The sequence below is a fragment of the Phascolarctos cinereus genome, unplaced genomic scaffold (genome assembly GCF_003287225.1).
Source record: "Phascolarctos cinereus isolate Bilbo 61053 unplaced genomic scaffold, phaCin_HiC Scaffold_4;HRSCAF=312, whole genome shotgun sequence".
Classification (NCBI taxonomy): Eukaryota; Metazoa; Chordata; class Mammalia; order Diprotodontia; family Phascolarctidae; genus Phascolarctos; species Phascolarctos cinereus.
Genome location: NW_027555847.1, coordinates 133341178 through 133361708, shown reverse-complemented (window position 1 = coordinate 133361708; position 20531 = coordinate 133341178). Strand labels below are relative to the sequence as shown.

General features: G+C 46.0%; 1 protein-coding gene across 1 annotated transcript; it reads right to left on the bottom strand.

Annotated features, from left to right (window-relative positions):
- Nucleotides 1-303: 303 nt before the first annotated feature.
- Nucleotides 304-14555, bottom strand: GNG13 (G protein subunit gamma 13). Its single transcript, XM_021006839.2, has 3 exons — nucleotides 14092-14555; nucleotides 3201-3331; nucleotides 304-602 (listed from the first exon to the last, which is right to left on the bottom strand). The coding sequence occupies exons 2-3, from the start codon at nucleotides 3296-3298 to the stop codon at nucleotides 497-499; spliced, it is 204 nt and encodes a 67-aa protein (XP_020862498.1). The 5' UTR covers nucleotides 3299-3331; nucleotides 14092-14555; the 3' UTR covers nucleotides 304-496.
- Between the last annotated feature and the right edge of the window lie 5976 nt (nucleotides 14556-20531).

Genomic DNA, 20531 nt, shown 5'->3' with positions numbered 1-20531 from the left:
AAAGTTGTTCGTTTACAAGTTCCCCTCTACCCCCTCCCAAAAAAAAAAGGTCTGAATGGTTTTACACAAGTGTCAGCATCACTAAATGAAAGCCCCATTACCAAGAATCGTAAGACTAGCTGAAGTAATTCTCCCTCCTTTCCTACCCTGCCATGGTAATTTAGATGGTGGTTCTGACCCCATATGTCATTGGGACCCCACTGCCCAGACTCTTTCCTGGGTGAGTGAACCTTTCCCCAAACCCTAATTGCTCCCTGTCCTTCAGGATTTGAAATCCTGCCTCCACCCCCCCACCCCCCAACCCCCCAACCCCCCCATACAAATGAGAAGCCAAGGCCATAATAAGTTTGCATCAGTGCAGCATGAACCTAACTGAAAACCAGAGAGAAGAGATTGAGTCAGTGGGAGGGAGTAGAATGTTTGGGGAAGAATTCACTGTCCTGGTTGGTAGCTGCTGCTCCAGGGCGGGTCTTGGGGGGAGAGCTGGAGCCCCTCTCTACAGGATGGTACATTTTCCCTTCTCCACCCAAGGGTTGTTCTTCATCAGATCAGGATTCAGAAATGGGTCGTTGGGGATTCCATCTTCGATCCACTTCAGCAGTCTACAGAAAGAGGGAAAGGAGTTAGAATGTCCTGGGGAAGCCAGTGTGTGCTGAACAGAGCCCTGGATCTGGCATGTGGACAGACTGCTGTGAGGCTGTGATTAAGTCACTCAACTTCTGAGTCAATTTCCTCATCTTTAAAATGGGGGTGATGATACTTGACTCGCAGGGTTCATTTCCATTCAGTGAACACTTATTCACTGCCTTCTGTGTGCCACGCATCGGTGATACAAAGACAGAAATGAATGTCCCTACCCTCAATCTAGGGTTATACAGAGTCACAGGGAAAGTGCACTTGAGCCCAGGTCTTCCTGACTCATATCATGCTACCTCTCTGTTTTATAAATGTGTTATTAGAATTAACAAATACTTTAGGCACTTAATGATTTTTTGTCAGGAGTCCCTCCACTTGCCTCTCTGCCTCTTCAGAAGCATGGTGGAAAGGGCAGCTAGGTAGCTCACTGGATAGAGCACTGGCCCTGGAGTTAGCAGGACCTGAGTTCGAATCTGGCTTCAGACATGTACAAGCTGTGTGACCCTGGGCAAGTCACTTCACCCCAATTACCTGGCCGGGGGTGGGGGGGGAGAAGTACAGTAGGAAGAACCCTCAGGCACTGAAGTCTGGGTTTACATGTACAGCTTTGTTGTTTCCTTCTCTGGGACCTCTTTCCCCATGTATAAAATAAGGATAATGGGTCACAGATTTAGAGCTGGAAGGGCCCTGAGAGGATATTGAGCCAAATCCCCCCATTTTACAGATAATAAACTAGAGCCCAAAGAGACTGGGACTTTCCTAAGTCCACTGCTTGCAGGAACAGGATTTCAATTCAGTGCTTCTGACTTCAAACCCAATATACTTTTCCCTCACCAGCTGCCTAACAGGACCCGGCCTCAGTCCTTTGAGGATAAAAAGATGATAGGAAGTATTAATGATATTAGTAACATCATAACTGCATTGAACCAAACTTCTCAGAATTCTTTTAGGTCTTTCATCCACGGTCAGAGGCTGGGCTCAGGTCTGCCAGGCAAGCAAAGTTCTTAGAAGGGCTCCCATTTGAGACGTGCTGGGAGCTGAGCTTAGCATGTGGCCCTGCAGAGTCAGAATGGCCAGGAGCTAAAAGTGGTCACCCGGGACCCCTAGATCAGTGCCCAAGACCAGTTGGGTTACTCGACAACCAAGTGGCACTTGTCAACATTTATACTCAGCCCGGAGCCTGTCAATTCCATCTCCATCCCACCATCTGAGCCCCTCTTGGAGGCTCGTTCGTTGAGAACAGATGGCACACTGCATTGGCATATACAAATGACATACAAATACACGGTGGTGCGTTACAGCATGTATGCAAAAGCTGGTGTATGCAAATGAACCCACGATCTTCCTTGAAGGGTGGGAGGAAGAAATTCTTCTGATAGGACTATGTTGGGCCACTAAGCAGGAGGGTTGATGTCCTAGTCCAAGGAAAGGAAGACCCCCTTAGCAGGGGAAGTCAGTGGGTCCAGGGCAGCTCCCACCACCCCATCTTCTGCCTCTGAAGAGTACAGAGATGAACCCCAAATTCCTCGATCATAAGAGACGCCCCCTCCCATCCCATTCCATCTGACTCCTTCAACACCCTTGAAGAACTCTGCCCCTGGATCACTGAGCCATACCCTTGTCACATCAACCTTGTCATCACAACTTTCAAATATGTGTGCGCGCGCACACACACACACACACACACACACACACACACACACACTCTCACGTATATAACCCTTCCCAAAGTACAGGTCCACATCAAGAAGCTCGAGAGGCCAGGTTAAACCTTCGGTTTACCAAGGCCAGATGTCTCCTCTGTCCACTTTCCCTGTTTATTTGAAGGTCAACTACCTGGGCTTCCAGCATTCTTTCCATGCCCCCACCCTGCCTCTCACTGAGTTACCAGCATAAAGGGGATAGCTGAAGCCCTGGCGAATGACCCATGGGCATTTCCAGTCTCTGCTGCTCTCTCTGGCTTGGGTAGCAGTCGGTCTAACAAAATTCTCCCTTAGCCTCCCTCAGTGCATATTTTGTGTTTCATTTTCTAAGTCCTGCCCCCCCTCCCACCTCAGGTTGCTCGAGGACAGGGCATGTTTCATGTTTGTACCCTCAGCACTTGGGACACAGCCTGGCACTTAGTAGGTGATTAATAAATGCTCACCAAAAGAATTTTCTAGACCATTTGGCCTTGGATTGAACTGAAGAGCCAGAAAAAGGAGAGTTGGGGCATGGAGGTACCCGAAGGGGAAGGTGTTTCCTTAAAGGAACTCTGGCTCCCAGCGTTGCCCCTGCTTCACAGGCAACTCCAGGGCCCTGCCTCATTCCCAGAGCTCTTTCTTAGTTTAAATACTCTAGGGACCCTCAAGGGCCAAGCCAGAGGCAGCTGTTTGGAACAGTTCGTTTGCATACGATTTGAATGTGATTTGCATATTTGGCCCAAAGCTGGCACCATCAAAATATGCCTGCTTCTCCCAGCAATGGCCCCTTTCACCACTTTTGACTCAAACCCTGGCCTGCAAAGGAGTGAGGGGGCAAAAGAAGGGACGAACATCTTAGGGCATGTGTAAGCGAAGACTCACTCGGGTATTGTTTTGGAAGACATCTCCCTCTTGAAAGCCAGTTGGTATTTCAGACTCTCTACTTCTTTTTTCATCTGAGGTACGTCCCACTCTTCCATGACGCCTGGAGGGCTGGCAGTTCCAGGAACAGGCTGGCAGCAAAGGGAGAGAAAAAGGAATTAGGAATGAGGACCATCCATGCCAGCAACCAGGAAAGACATTTCTTTTTTCTTTTTCTTTTTGTTAGGCAATTGGAGTTAAGTGACTTGCCCAGGGTCACACAGCTAGTAAGTGTCAAGTGTTTGATTCGAGGCCCGATTTGAACTCAGGTCCTCCTACCTTCAGAGCCAGTGCTCTATCCTCTTCGCCACCTAGCTGCCCTCTAGGAAAGACACTTCTCCACTGAGAATGGGACAAAACCGTCAGGGACCCCAGCCTGTAGCCTGCTAAGGGACCAATGTCATGAATACATCCGTCTATCAATCTCAGTGAATGTGTTCTCCTGGGAGAGAGACCAACCTCCCTTTCCTCCAGCTGAATGCAGATAGACAGTGAGAAAATGAGTTGTCAGCTGAGAGTTTGCAAGGTACAGCTGAGGCCCGGGGCCTCTGCTAGTAATGCCTTATCATAATCCCTTTTCACTTTTCAAAGCCCCTTAACATCCATTATTGCATTGAATCCTCACAATACTCTTTTGAATCAAACAGAACAAAGATTATTATCCTTATCTTACAAATGAGGAAACTGAGGCTCAGAGCTCAGTGACCAACACTGAGCACTCAAATCTTTATCATCATCACCATCAATGAAAACTATCACAAACACCCCACCACAGCAGCAGCAGAATAGTATAGTGGAGAGAGTGTTCGGCTTCAGAGGCAGGAAGGCCTGGGGCAGCGGGGTGCCAGAGCCAGCTCAAATTGGCGTTGAGAGCTGCTTGTTAAAACCAGCATGACCATTTATTTACATCTCATTTGGCCAATGCCACCTCAGTTTATCCTTTTTTTTTGTGGTGAGGCAATTGGGGTTAGGTGACTTGCCCACAGTCACACAGCTAGTAAGTTTTTTGATGTGTCTGAGGCCACATTTGAACTCAGGTTCTCCTGACTCCAGAACCGGTGCTCTATCCACTGCGGCCACCTAGCTGCCCCCTCAGTTTATCCTTTTGTCAATTTCTGGACTTGAGAAAGTAAAGGGGAAAATGTTAACAATGCATAATTTGCAGATAAGGTGCTGCTCAGCATTGGTGAAATAAGTTCATCATAGGGAACTCCCTATATCAATGAAATGACAGACACACAAAACCCATCAATTTCACCATCATCACCACTACCCAAATCACCCTACAAGCATCCAGCTGCCATCCTGGGCTTTCTCTCATCCTCTTTCTAAATTCTTCTTCTCTCCACTTGGACTCTTTCCTCTCCTCTTCTCTTTCTTTCCTGGATGATCCCATTCTGGGTTCAGTGATCAGCTTTACCCAGATAATTTCCAAATTCACACATACAGCCCTAATGTCTCGCCGGAGCTCAAGTCCTGTGTTGCCAGCTTCCTGCTGGATTGTCCAGTTGTTTCAGTCATATCTGACTCTTCATAACCCCCTTTGGGGTTTTCTTGGCAAAGATACTGGCTCGGCTTGCCATTTCCTTCTCCAGCTCGTTTTACAGATGAGGAAACAGAGGCCAGTGAGGTTAAGTGACTTGGCCAGGGTCACACAGCTAGTGTCTGAGGCCAGACTGGAACTCAGGAAGATGAATCTTCCTGACCACCTAGCAGGTGCCTGCTGGATATTACCATTTAAACTTTGATGTATCAAACTCAGCGCGTTCAAAACAACTCATCTTCTTTTCCTCTCATCTAAACTTCTGACCACCTTCCTCCCTCCCCCTTTCCCCCCAGGTTTGTAACCTGGAGTCAGCTGAGACTCTTTCAGCATCTCCTTTCCCCCTCTCTTCCTCATATTCAATTGATTCCCCAGCTTACTTTACCTCCACAATATCTTGCATCTCTCCTCTTTTGTCAGTTCTCTGACCATCAGTTAACTTCAGTCAATCGAGAAGCCAAGTCTTTGTCACCTCTTGCCGGGACCACCGTAATACCTCTTAACTAGGCTTCCTGCTTCCAATCCATCTTATACCCAGATGCCAAGATAATCTTCCTAAGGTATCATTTCACTCCATTGCTTGGAAATCTTCTGTAGCTCTCTATTACCTCTTCTATAAAATACAAACTCATTAGCCTGGCATTTAAGGCCTATCCAAGCTTTCCTTCCCTTATCTTTTCCTTCATTCCACACTGCTCCCATTCTTATGCAATGTTCCAGAAAAACTAGCTAACACGCAGTTCTCTGAACTTCATATTCTACTTCCATGAGGCCATCTCACCCTGCAACATCCTACTGTTTTGCCAATCCTCCTCTCCCACTGGTGAGTCCCATTTTGGTGGGCTTCCATTTTGTAGAGGGGCCTGTGCCAACTAATCTTTCCTCTTGTTGCTATGCTTCTGACTTTCTGAACTTCAACACCAGTACTCCAGCACCAGGTACTCTCTTAACCCTTTCCAGTTCCCTTTTGTGTGTTATCTTCCCTCAATGGACTGTAAGCTGTGAGGGCAGGAACTCTCTTTCTTTTTGCTTGTATATGAAACCCTAGAGCTGAGAACAGTGCCTAGCACATAATAAATGCTCAATGAATCCCTCTTACCTTGCCTTGCCTCCATAAGTGTGTATGTGCTGTTTCCCATGCCTGGAATACACTTCTTCCCTACCTCTGCCTTTCAGATTCCCTATTGTCTTTCAAGCTGAGCTCAGGTATCATCTCTACTGTCAAGTTTTCTCTGACCATCAGCTTACAGCAATATCTTTCTCCTGTCTGTATCTCACTGATTTATACACATACAAAAAATTTTAACCATGCTTTATCTCCCTGAGCAGATTTTAAGATCCTTGAGGGTGGGAATTATTTCTGATCTATCTTTGCATTCTCCAAAATATCTAGCACAGGTATGTAAGCTCCTTGGGTGTAGGGATTGATCCATTTATTATATTTATGTCCCCAGTGCCCTAGCACAGTACTTAGCACACAGCAGGTCCTTAATGAATGTTTGTTGATTGATTGATTTTACATATGTTCAATAAAGATCTATTGATTAATGGATTGAGTAGACTTCTATTACAGCAGAAAGGACTAAGGTTAGACGTAGGAAGGAACTTTGCCAAATGTGGGACTGATTGTCTAGAACAGGGCAGAGTCCTTTTGGGGATCAGAAACTTGATAAAATGATCTCAGGTTTATTGAACAATCTTCTTCTCCTGCCCTACCTTGGATAGGCTCTCAGGATTCTAGAGGCCCACCCCCTGCAACCAGGACTTCAGCATTGTAGAAGAGGGCTTCTTAAACTTTTTCTACTTGAATTATGGCAGTATTCATTGGCAGTGTGTGGCCTAAGGGCATGCATGCTTTGTGTTCAGAACCAAGGCTATAATGAAGCTGTACAATGCAACACACAAGTGCTTCCAGAAACACCTTGGATTCTTTACACATTTGATTTTTAATTAATTTTTAGTCATCACACGTTCAGAAACCTTTCACTGTTGCTAAATCTTTCTGGGGTCATGACCCACAGTTTGAGAAGTGCTGTCTAGAACATCCTCTTCCCTTCCCCCAGAAGACCTCTAGAACCTGACCGGTATTCTGGAACTCCTTGGGTGAGACAAAAGGCCTTTTGGTAAGAGGCTTTGAAAGTACTCCTCTTTGCCTTCTGCTGTTGTGTTGAAACCAGCGAAGGGCGGGAGCATTTGATTAACAAATTTGAGGGTTGCCAGGGCAGCAACGATCTTAGATAGGAAGAGGGAGAAGGTTTGTGGCCTCAATTCCCCAAACAAGCCAAGGGATCTGAACTCCACATTGTCACATAAACATGGGATTTCCCAGGACTGGAAGAAATCTCACACTTGCCCTTGGTTTCCCCTATGTAAAATGGTTCCCTGGAGGTGCCATGTGGCCCCAGGGGAAAACATGACACTTACTGGCTGTGTGACCCTAGGCAAGTCACTTCACCCTGTTTGCCTCAGTTTCCTCATCTGTAAAATGAGCTGGAGAAGGAAATGGCAAATCATTCTGGTATCTTTGCCAAGAAAATCCCAAATGAGGTCATGAAGAGTTAGATACAACTGAAAATGACTGAACAACAGAAGGGCCTTCAAGGTAATCTTGGCTAAATCTCATTTTAATATGTGCTCAGGCACTGTCCTGGGTCCTCACCGACCCTGGCAAAAGAAGTTCCAGGGCTCAATCATATCTCCTTTCCAAGGTGAGAGTTTGCCTTGTCATGGGAAGTGAGAACACTGCTTATAGGATGATTGATTCATTCAAATTCAGACATGGTATTATCCCTTTGGACTAGGCCTTTGAAAGGAAGCTTAAAGAGCCGGAGAAGGAAAACCAGACCTGGGAAATTGGGCAGAGAGAAGCCCAAGGGACAAGTCTGAATTTGGTTCTCTGCAAGAAAAGCTGCCTAGCCACATGGCACCTCCGGGGAACCACGAACACCAGGAAACCATTTGGCCCCAGGACGGCCAATTAGGGGCCTTGGCAGATGGATAAGGAGTTCCTGGACCAAGTAGGGAGCAGTAGGAATGAGAGCTGGCCTCAGCGTGGTCGTGGCAACAGTCAAAAGAGGAGCCACGGCAGGAGGAAGGGGAGGCCCAAGCAGATTAAGTGACTTACCCAAAGTCAAAGAGATAAGAGGTATCGGATCCAGGATTTGAACCGAGGTTCCCGAATTCCAAGTCCAAGCCTCCTTTAACCACTCCTATGCCACTTCTCCCTAAAGTGCCTTCCAGCTAAAAAAAATCCTGTGATTCTGTGGTGCCACTTTGCCCCTCCCCTTCCTCCAGCTCATTGGCCCCCTGGCTAATTAAAAGTGACCATGTCATGATCTTGGCATTACCTTCGCTCTGAATAAATGTCTACTCATTCATTCCAGCTGTGCGCTGTCAGTGTTGGCCGTCAGTGCTGCACCTTTCACTGGTGTCCCCGAGGCCAGAGGGCTAGTCACTTTGCATGGGCTGAATCAGAAGGATTTCACACACAAAACCTACATCTGGTAAATCAGGCCTGATTTGACTGTGATTTGAATCACTGGCTGAGTCAGGTTCCAAAAGCAAAGGAAGACTGAGTTGAAGGGCTCAGAGTGCATCAGGGCTAGACAAGGGGCACATGCCCCTGGACTCTGGGAACAGGCTCTGTACCTGGGCTGGGATGGACCCAGGGTCATTGGCAGGAAGGCAGGCGGCTTGTAGCAATAGCATTTATATAACACTTTAAGGCTTGCAAAGTGCTTTACAGATATCTTATTTGATTCTCACAATCTCCATTTTACAGTTGGGGAAACTGAGGTGGACAGTGGTTAAGTGACTTGTCCAAGTTTATACTTACTAAGGAAGGATTTGAACTCAGGTCTTCTGGACTCCAAATCCAGTGCTCTACCCACTGTGCCACCTGGCTGCTAGCAGATATAATTTATAACCAGGAAAACTGGGTTCTAATCTTGGCTCTGCCACAAATTTGCTTTGTGATCCCAAGGATGTCACCTCCTCTCTCTGGACCTCAGTTTCCTTCTCTGTAAAATGAATGGATTTGACTAGAATTGTTTGTAGCATCCCTCTCAACTCTAATATTCTATGGGGCTTTTTTAGGCAATTGGGGTTAAGTGACTTGCCCAGGGTCACACAGCTAGTAAGTATCAAGTGTTTGGTCAGGTCCTCCTGACTTCAGAGGCGGTGTTCTGTCCACTGCACCACCTAGCTGTCCCGAATATTCTATGTTCTTAAGGCCCCTTTAGGGTTTGATGTTTTATCTGCTATGGTCTAAGGCCCCTTTCCACCCAAACATTTTGTGTTCTAAAGTGCCCTTTAGCTCTGACATTCTAGGGTCTATGGTTCTATAATTCTCAATTCTGGATAAAGAGTAAGAAGAAGTCAGGAGTGGGACTAGGGTTAGGATTGTGTTTTATGGTTCATATTAGAGGAAGAAATAAAATCAGTGGAATGGACTGGGGGTTGTTTCAGGGATAGGAAGAAAGCAGCAAGTTACATGTGGCTACTCAGGGGCTGGGGCCTTTTAAGCAAGTTGGCTCGACACAATCACAAAGGTCACAGAGGCTCTTGGAGATCAGTGATATGCCACCTCTCACCCCATCTCCAGGTTTGGCTTGGAAATGACCACCTAGGAGTCTAGGGGTCCTCCTAGGGTCTGAATAGGAACCTTCTAAATTAACTTGGAAGTGAAGTAAGAAGAAAAGGCTGCCAAGCCCCAACCTTCCTTCTTGGACTCTACAGGGGCTATTTACATTTAAAAAGCAGGGTGCTATAGGGCAGAGAGCCTTAGGCAGGGAGCCACGTGACCTGGGTTTGAGTGAGCAAGTCCCCTCCGCTTCATGAGCTTCAGTACCATCCTATAGGAAAATGGGAATGAAAATTGGATAGCTAGGCGGTGCAGTGGATAGAGTGCTGGACCTGGAGTCAGGAAGACCTGAGTTCAAATTCGACCTTTGTAGCTATGTGACTATGAGCAAGTCACTTAACCTCTAACTCAGTTTCCTCATTTGTAAAATGGGGATAATAACCATACCTACCTCCCAGGGAAACTAGGGGGGCAAAGTAGATAGGGTGCTGGGCCTGGAATCAAAGAGACTGAGTTCAAAATCTGGCCTCAGACATTTACTAGCTGTGTGACCCTGGGCAAGTCATTTAACCCTCTGATGGCCTCAGTTTCCTCATCTATAAAATGAGCTGGAGAGGGAAATGGCAAACCACTACAGTATCTTTGCCAAAAAAACCCCAAATGGGGTCATGAAGAGTTAGACACGACTGAAGAAATGACTGAAAAACAACAACAGGGTTGTTCTAAGGATCAAGTAAAGTGTTTTATAAACCTCAAAGTGCTATATAAATGATAGCTACAATAATAATAATATTATTATTATTACTTGTGCCATCCATCTCAAAAGGTCAGTAAGAGTAGAACTCACCATGTAGAATTCTCTTATTCTAGAACTACTACTTTATTCAAATGCCTGTTATTAGGACTAGTTTCCCTTAAAAAAATTTGCATCCCACAGTTTGCAATATTTAAATGATTTCCTAAATCTTAGAACCTATAATGGAAGAGTAAAAATTCAGGACCCTCCTCCCCACCAAAGTGAGGCTTTACCCATGTGAGGAAAGTGCCTTGTCAACCTTAACACACTATAGAGATGGGAAATATTATTATTGAGTATTTATCATCATCTCTGTCTGGGCTGGCTACAGAAATATGTTCCCCCAAGGAAAGGTTGGGGCCAGAGAAAAGTGGGTGCTGTGCCTGTTATTAGAGCTGGCTAGCCCCAAAGAAGACTTGATAAAATGTACCTCTCTGCCTTATTCAAAGAGGTGAGAGGTTATGAAGGTGGAACATTGAATATGCTGTCAGATGTAGGTGCCTGGAGCATAGTGGCCTTAGATAATGCCTGCTGATTGACTAATGTGTTGTATTAATTAGTTTTGCTCAACTGTTTCTCTGTCTCTGTCTGTCTGTCTGTCTCTGTCTCTCTTTTAATCCTTTGTGACAAAGGATGTGGGGAGGAGATATTCAGAAATTAAGGTAAGATATGAAAGTGAGGCAGTAATAAAACTTTTAAAATATGACTATTATAGCTGGATTAACTATTAATTAAGGATTAACTAGACTGAAGGTTCTTAACATAGGGGTCCTTAGACTGATGTCAGGGATTGGATTGGAAAAAAAATTACATCTTTATTTCAACATAATTGGTTTCCTTTGTAATCCTATGGATAGGTGTTCCAAAAGTCTTAACACTATTAAAGCTTACTGCTGCACTGAGGCTTTGGGGATGCCCTGTACTTTATTTTATGCATTTAAAAATCATCCTGAGCACATTCACCAAACTCCCAAAGGGGTCCATGACACTAACAAGGTTAAGAACCCTTGAATTCTTGACCAACTGCTTTATCTTAGATATGCCTTCACAGAGGCCCAGAAAGGGCTTGCTCAAAGGTATATGTTGACTTGATGGCTGATTCAGGGATAGAACCTAAGTCTCCTGATACCTAATTCCCAGTTATTTCTACACCATGCTTGCCAGGGGTTACTGGTGGGGTATAGAGCCTGGGTGCATAACCATTTGTTGGGATGCTCTACCGAAAGGTAGGCAGGGATAAGGGAAACCATGGCAGGCACTAGCCTAGAACTGGTCTCCAGGAAGTATTTACTGAATTAAGGAATGGTACAGAGAATGGAAACAAAAGAATGTCCTCAGCGAGGCGCAAGGTGTTGAGGTAATTTGGATCTTTTCTAGGGGAGAGAGGAGTATCTGTGGTGAAAGCCCCCAGGCTCCCGGGCCTAGGGAGAATTTATTTCACCCCCTCTGAGCCTAGCTCTTGGCTCCCAACCCCAGTAACTCAAATCACTACATAGCAACAGAGTCCTGGGACCTGGAGACTTCTCACCTTGCCCTGGACTCCAGGTCCCCAGAGGCCTTCTGTAGCCAAGGTGTCGTAGAAGATAAAGATAGGATTTGGAGGGAGGAAGGCAGAGCAGGCAGAATATGGAGAGGTGAGGTTTCAGAGCAGGATGTTAGGATTTGAGGGGACAGATATCACAGGCAGCATTTAAGGGGCAGGATGTTAGGACAAATATGACAAACAGAATTGAGGTGGGGCAAAATTTTGAGGGGCCTGGGATCTGAGACAAAGGAAGAAAGCCAAGTGTTGGAGGCAAAGGGTTGGGATTTTGGGGACCAAGGGACAAAGATGTTCAAACATAGGGCTTTAGGGGAAGGATGTTAGGATTTTTGAGAGAGTGGGGAACGGCCATTAGGAAACATAGTATCAGGGCTTTCGGGAAAGAGGAAATTTGGAAGACAAGGTTTTGGGACTTTGCAGGTAGAGTAGGGTTGAGAGGGGAGTATGATAGGGTTGATGGGGGATTGGCATGTAGAGAGTACCTAGAAGGCAGTATGACAAGGGATTTGGGGGGCTGTAAGGCAATTTGGTTTTACTATCTCCAGTACCTGAGATAATACTGGCTCAGATGTAAAGAGGAGGGGGTAAGTATGTCTGCCCTTTTAGGCCTGGTTGAAATTTTTATTTTTAGCTTAAGCAAGTGTGTGAGGCGGGCGAAGGGAGAGTAATTGGGCCCAGTGCCCTCTTTGCCTGGCACAGCGTGAGTCTAAGGGAGCCAGTAGCTTCGGCTTTAACCATATGAAGCCTGGAAATCCTTCCAAGGTCCTCAGTGGAAGGGGAGGGAAAGGGGCTAGTAAAGGAGTGTGTGGTGCAATCCCTTCTTACTTTTTTGCCTCAAGAGAGAAAGGCTGGATGCCTTTCTCAGCCTCACTGAAATGGGTATTTTTCCATCTGTCTGCAAAGCGCACTGCCTCCTGGTGCTGTTTGGGTTTGATTGGGTGTGTACGTGCCCGCACACAAACACACACAAACATACAACACATATATAGACACAATCTCACACTGACTTACACACTGATAAAGATACACACTCATGAGCATAGCTCATACATAGACATATATACGTATGGACAGTATACACACTCCTCATTGGAGAGGTTTCTCCTATCTGATATGCTGTTGGATTGGTCAGAGAGGGACAAGGGCTCTGTGGGGTCAAGGTCTTGGGCATTATTCAGAGGGTGACTCCATCTCTGTCCACAGATGGGGCTATCTGTAAGCTAGTATAGGCTAGATGGTACATACACCTATACCTTCCCCTATACACTCGTGGATATACGTACACCAACATAGACATAATATACACAGGTACATGTGTATCGCACATATGTGTATGATACACATATAAACACAGATAGACATATTCACAGATGCAAATGCTTTCAGAGACTCAGACACTCAGGTAGACACAGCTTTACAAATACACAAATATTCAGACTCATATAGACACAAATAGACACATTCACATATAAGCAGCCGTCTGACCTTTGCCCTGATCAGTTCTTGCCAAAATCTTCCCTCTATTCTTAGGTGAGGTGAGAGCAGTCATCAAAAATTGATCTTATGTTCAAAATGACTTGGAAGGCCAATGGCTACAACGCTAACCTCCCTTTCTTGATCCTTCCCTTCTTCCCACCTCATTCCTCTCTCCTCCTTCCTTCCCCAAACTCTCCAGCCATTTCCCCCCTCCTCTTCCAGGATCCCACAAGGACCTCCAAGAATAGGACTGGAGGGTCTTGAAAGGGGAGGTGAGGGAGGAGGTGGCAGGCTATTGACCTCCAAATTCCTGGGCCCTGCTTCTGCACCTTTCCCAACCTCCACCACCAAGGAGGCAGACTGATTGATCAACCAACCTCTTCCTTCCATTATCCCTTTTCTGCCTCATCCCAACCCCATCTAGCCTAGCCTGGCCCTATTATAGATACCCCCATCTCTTGTCAGAGAGCTAGAACCATCCTCTGAGTGCCACCTGAGACCTTGACCCCAGAGAGCCCTTGAACCTCTGTGACCAACTTGAAAGCAGACCAGACAGGAGAAACCCCTGCTGATCCAGTCCTGAACCCCCAAACCCAGATCACATCCTTATGAGGGACCAAAAGCCAGCCTGCTCTCCCTGACTGCCCAGTCTAACTCAGATCCTTTGCCCTGGATCCCTCATCCTCTGGCCTTAACCATGCTCCAGACAAGCTCCCAAGCAGCCCAGCAGCCTTCCCCAAAGCTTTTTTCTCCTGTGGCTGAGGAGTCACAGACTGTCCTCCTTCCTCTAGCTTAGGTGGCCTGGAGCCAGCCACCACCAAGGGAAACAAGCCTTGTTGAGAAGGCAGTCCGGGGATCAGGCAAAGAGGGAGATCCCAGGTCCAAACCAATCTGCACCCCCGAATCCCTTACCTGGAAAGGGAGCTCCTACGAGCGCAGACCCGGGCCCTTGTCAGCCGGGCGTTCCCCAGAGCCTGGCAGATTCTCTTCGCTGCTTGCAGATGCGGCTGTGCTCTGCTCTGCTCTGCACTGCTCTGCTCCGCTCTGCTCCTAAAGGCGATCTCGAGCGAGCTGGGGGACGGTTCCGCAGTCCCAGCTGGAGAGAAGAGCGGAAAGCCGGCGCACTCGCGCGTACAATGGGGACACCCCCCCCAGCTCACCCGCTGGATCCTGGGCTGCCCCGGGGGGAGGAGGTGGGGTAGGCTGAAGGAGTGTGAGAGGAAGACCCAGACAGATTGAGCTAGAGCTAGAACTGGGGCGAGATGAGGCAGCCAGACGGAGCGAGCCCCTGGCCCTGCGTCCTGCGTCCTGCGTCCTATTCCGATCCCTCCCAGTGCCCTCTGTGCTTAATAACAGGTTCTGCGGAAACAGGAGCGGATTAGGCAGCAGCTACTGTTGTCTCATTAGCTCCTGGGTAATTTCCATTGGTAGCTGACGCTGGGTGACAGGGGATGTTTGGGTACCACGGCAGGCTTCCCCTGAGAGCAAGGCTTTAATTGTATCCCTGAGGGGTAGAGACCCAGAACAGAGCCCAACCACGCACACACACACACACACACACACACACACACACACACACACACACACACTCAGCACACATAGACACAACACATAAGTACACCTAACAAAGATGCACAGTCACAATACACACCCACACACACATACACACACACACACACTCAGCACACATAGACACAACACATAAGTACACCTAACAAAGATGCACAGTCACAATACACACCCACACACACACTTGATACGCAAGCACACACATTTAACAGCACAGTCATACCATGCAGACACTTCCAGCACAAGCAAAGGCACACAAAATGCATACACACAGTTCCACAGGAGGCAGACACACACAGAACACAGAATACTCCTATGTCACACAAACCCAGTAGAGGTGTGTTTAGGCAACACAGATACAAAATACCTAACAGCTCTAGACTTAAGTATTATCCCCATTTTAGAGGTGAAGAAAGCAGAAGCCTAAGGGGTTAAGGGTCCTGCCTGGGGTCCTCTCTAAGTCAGTGTATGAGCATGGCAGAATGGCTAGAGTGTGGACCTGGAGTCACGGAGGCCTGGTTCCAAAGTCTCCTTAAGGCTCTTCCTCACCCTGGACAAATCACCACCTATCTGAGTCACAATTTTCTCATCTAGAAAATGGGGATGATAATAATAGCACCTATTTCACAGGGTTATTGTAAGGAAAAAAATGAAATTATGTAAAGCACCTTAAAGTGATAAATATATCCATTAGCACTATAGAGACATGCCTGTACATAAAACATATGTGAACACATATGCACAAATTCAATATAGACACGCAAGCACACACTCTCAAGATCCCTCAATGATTTCTCAGGTGACTCAGAAGCACCCTGAAGGATATTTGCTCAGACTCTAGCTGCCCATTTTATTTCCCTTTTCCTTGAGGTCAGTGTGTGACTGACCAGAACCTGGAAGGAGGAGGAGGTCTCAACAGTGGGCATTGAAACCCCTGGGAAGAAAGAGGAATATAAATAACACCTCACAACAGGGGCAATTCTGTGACCTCATAAGACAGGGACAAAGACTGTATCTTACTCTCATTCACCGCGCTCCTGCTTGTCATAAAAGATCTAGGAGAGACAGTAGGACCCTGCCTGACTCACCAGATGTAATCCTTGAATGCCCACACTAGCTGACATGATCAATGGAGTGTTTTCAGCGTCCACATGTTTGAGGGCTAAGGCACATAAGGGGAGGGTGAGGTTAAAGTTCCTTCATGAGCACCCTGGTGTGGATGTGGGGAGGTTCTGCCCTGGGACAGCTATGACAGAGAGAAAGAGGGACAAAGACAAAGACAGAGAGAGGGACAGAGAAATAGAGACAGAGAAGTAGTCCAGAAAAACTAACCCACACATTAACAGAGTCTATATATGCAGGATATGTAAGGTTCCCCACTCATAGTCCTTCACCTCTTCAGAGAAGGGAGAGATGTGTTTTCTCACCTCCTCTTTGGAACCAACTTAGAATGCCACAGATTTCATTCAGTTTTGGGCTTTGGTTGACTTTTTTCTTTCAGTGACCATTGCTGAAGTCATTGTCTGTGTTGTTTTTCTAGTTCTATTTATTTCACTCTTCCGGGTTTCTCTCAATCCTTCACATTCATCATTTCTTGCAGTCTAGTAATACTCCATTCCATTCCCCTCCCTTGGTTTGTTGGACCATTTCGTAATTGATGGGTATCTTTTTTGTTTCCAGTTCTTTGCTATCACAAAAAGTGTTACTAGGAATGCTGTAGTGTGTAAAAGACCCCTCTGCCCTTGATTTCTTTGGGATATAGATCTACCAGTGGGATCTCAGGGTCAAAGGACAAGGACATTTTTGTCCGTTCAGCTCTTAGAATGCTCTCATTGTACTTTCCTTTTCCAACCAGCTAAAATCTGTCTTTCTGCCACTTCCTCCCACAGCTGTTAGCTCTGCACCCTGCCTTTTAAATCCTTGGAGATAACCATCCTTTTCCTCTTAAATCTTCTCTTCCCCAGTCTGAATATCCTTAGTTCCTTCAGCCAATCCTCATATAGCATGGCTTTCTGGAGCAAGAGAGACTTGGGTTGAAATTCTGATTAAGATGCTTCTTAACTATATGACCGTGGGTCATTTATTTAACCTCTCTCAGCCTCCCTCTCTTCACCTATAAAATATGGATGATAATAACAGTAATTCTGTCATGGGGTGTTCTCATCACCTCCCCATTCTGGTGATCTGATTCATCTTCCCACCCAACCTACTCTGTCATGGTTTAATAGGCTTGCTTCTTGGTGTGAATATATTCCCTGCCAAGGGCTGGGATTCAGGAGATTTGGGTTGTAGCCCTGGCTCCATCACTAACTCGATCTGTGAGGCTTAGGTTAGTGAACTACTTCCCTTCTCTGGGTCTTATTTTTGGTATCTGTAATATGGGCTTCTACCAAGCTCGAGGACAGATGTGAGAACTTGTAAAACTGAAGTAACACACACACACACACACACACCACATCCTTGTGATTTTGCTGTTAAGTTGGACTGAGCAGGAGTTAGTATATGAGGCACCCTCTCTGAACAGGTTCTTTCCCCACAGCCCATCTCTGTATCCCCAAGTGATTTAGGAAAGTCTTTCATTGATAGGTTGGCTAATCTCTTCCATGGGATCTCATCTTTGCCCAAGAAGATCTTATTTCAAAAAAGACATTACTCTCTTAGGCTTCACCCTTTATACTAGTATGGAAGGATTTCAACTAATTAAGTTGAATTCTCTAGCTACAAGACACTTGTCTTGACACCTCCCCCCACCCTCAGCATACATTCTTCACTGTCCAGGGAATTTACCAGGGCACCTTTCTCACCACTTTTGCACAAGTTTTGGGTTGTTTGGGGAAAACTGGATGAACTCTGACTTCTATCCAGCTTGGAGGCAAGGGAACAAACTAGATAATTTGTAAAGGTCATGACCTAATGACCTCTGCGATGGCTTCCAGCTCTGTCTATAATCCTATGATCTCCAGTGCTGCAGACAGCCTGTGACTGATCTTTAAGTGTTTGTTTTTACAACTGTGTCAATGAGTTATTCTGGGAGGTGACTGACCCCAGTTATCCCCATTCTACAGCTGAAGAAGTTGAGGCCCATATAAGGAATAGCACTTGCTTAAAACCACTGGAGCCAGCATCAATCTCTATTTGTTCTGACTCCTTGGAACTTTTCCAAAGGTGGGCAACACACTGACTCTCAGAATACCACCTATAACATACCAAGAAAATAGCTCCATTCATAAGGTGACAACTCTGAGAGTCTCAGCTCTTAGTACGAAGGTGATACTCTCGGCCGATCATCGGCAATGAGGCAAGCCCTAAAAACTGGGTTCCCTAGAAACACGGACAGGCTACACTGACTCATCCATACTGGCTCCATTTCCCAATATTGTGCTTTGGCAAAGACTACTCTCCATGGCTGGAATGCACTCCCTCCACCTCTTGGAACCCCTAGATTCCTTCAGGGTTCAGATCAAGTGCCATCTTCTTCTGCAAGAGGCCTTTCCTGATCCCCTTACTTAGTCTTAAATGTATTTATGAGTTGACCAGGAAGCTAGACAGGGGCTGAGGTAAGGGTCAGATGGTGAGCAGAGTTAGAGGTTGTCTGAGGCCTAGATTAGGGGTCATTCTGAGGCTAGGCATCATTCTGTAGCTAGGATTTGGAGTTGACTTGGTGCCATGATAAGGAGTTAGTCCAGGACCTGAATTTCAAGGTAATCTAGGGTGAGGATTAGGGTTTGATTTGAGTCCAGGGTTAGGGATCAATCAGTTTAGTGCCTCAATCTGAGATAAATCTTGGTGAAGGCTTAAGAAGTCAATCTGATCAGGATTTACTCTGTGGCCAGCTCATATGCTTTTTTGCTAGAGGAGTGTGTCAATACCAGGAGAGTAAGAACTATTCTTTATAAATGGTTTTTGAGTGAATAAAAGAATGCCTGCTGTCATATAGAAGAGGGATTAGAATTGTTCTGTTTGGCCCCAGAGGACAGAAGCAATGGGTGGAAGGTGTAAAGAAGTCAGTTTAGAGGGCAGCTAGGTGGTGCAGTGGATAGAGCACTGGCCCTAGAATTAGGAGGACCTGTGTTCAAATCCAGCTTCAGACACTAGCTGTGTGACCCTGGACAAGTCACTTTACCCCAAAAGCCTTAAAAAAAAAGGCAAGTATGTTTTGATTGGGATTACTTCTTGGATTAGACTAGAACAGATGATGAGGTCCCTTCTAACTCTGATTCCTTGCACATTGAACTGTATGCCATTTATGTGCTCAGGGAGAATTTATGGCTGTGACAGTGTTTGTGGGAGTTTCCAAGATGTGTGACTTTTGTACAACCTTGTGAGTGTGCCTGCAAGTGTGTGGAACAGAGACTGAGTGGTCTTTGCACATTCTTAACACAAGAGACTCTGTGTCTAGATCTCAATCATTTCCAGCCACAGTGATCCTGATGTCAGAGGAGGATAAAATCTGTGCATTAGTAAGAGTTTATTTTCTAGCTATAGGTCCTCCATTTCCCCTGGGACCATTTGAGCCATATTATTATGAGGTCATTTCTGGGGGGTGCCTTGATAGACAAGCTAAGTCTTCCCCTTCCCTGAGGATTGAGCCTCCCATGGATGTAGACATGGCCCCTCTGAATAGTGGGCAGAATTTACCTGGTTGATTCCACTGGTCAGTTCATTGAACCCTCTTAATCAACCAATCAATCAATTCATCCACAAGCATTTATTAAGTGCATACTATGTTCTAGGCTCATTAAGAGGTACATGGGATATGAAGACAAAACTGAAATAATCCCCGACCTCAAGGAGCTTGTTTTCTAATGGAGGAGAGACTGTATACACATGTGGTTATGTACAAAATAGATACAAAATAATTTGGGATTGAGGGAGCAGACATCAACAGCTAAATGGGATCAGGAAAGGCCTCCTGCAATAGATGGCCCTTGATCTGAGCCTTGAAGGAAGCTGGGGTTCTAAGAGGTAGAGGGAGTGCATTCCAGGTATGGAGAGTAATCTTTGCAAAAACACAATGATAGGAAATGGAGTGCCATGTGTGAGGAAAAGGAAGAAGGAGAATTGGACATACATATAGAGACTACCCATGTAATAAAACTGGAAAATTAGGTCAGAGCCAGGTGGTAAAGGGATTAAAATGTCAAATAGAAGAGTTCTTATTTGAAACTAGAGGCAAAAAGGACTCACTGTAGTTTATTGCATAGGAGAGTGACACGGTCAAACCTGTGCTCCAGGAATGCTTCTTTGGCGGCTGTGTGTGGGTAGGGGATCATAGTCCAGGGAGAGATGATGAAGGCCTGAAACAGGGCAGTGGCCAAGTGAGTAGGGAGGCTTTAGTTCCAAGGCTGGCATTGCCTATAGGTTAAATAGTAGTCAGCCCAGTCAATTAAGGGAAGGCCCTCTGATCCCCAAATGTCAACCCTGCTGACTGGCATTCTATCATTATAACTTCATTCCTTTGGATCTTGAAGGTTTTGCAGTTTCCAAGTGTCCTCTCTTCAAATACAAATAGCGCTGTGAGCTAACACTGCAATTTCCCCCTAGAGGTTATTGTTATGGAATCCTAAAATCTCAGAGCTGGAAGAGACCTTGGGGGGTCATCTAATTTACCTTTCCACTTGCTTCAGGAATCTCTTCTATAGTATTCCTAACAGGGAATCATTCAGTCTCTGCTTCTCTCTGAAAGAATTCACTTCCAGCTAGGGGAGGTCAGGATTGCTGGACAGCTCTGAAAGGAAGTTGTTAAGTTGTATTAAGCGGAAGTATGTCTACCTATAATTTTT

Bases quoted from the DNA above. Each gene is read 5' to 3' on its own strand.
- GNG13 (XM_021006839.2), bottom strand. From the start codon at position 3,298: ATGGAAGAGTGGGACGTACCTCAGATGAAAAAAGAAGTAGAGAGTCTG. The intron at 603-3,200 runs GTGAGTCTTCGC...CTCTTTCTGTAG, and splicing joins TCTTCCAAAACAATACCCGA to ACTGCTGAAGTGGATCGAAG.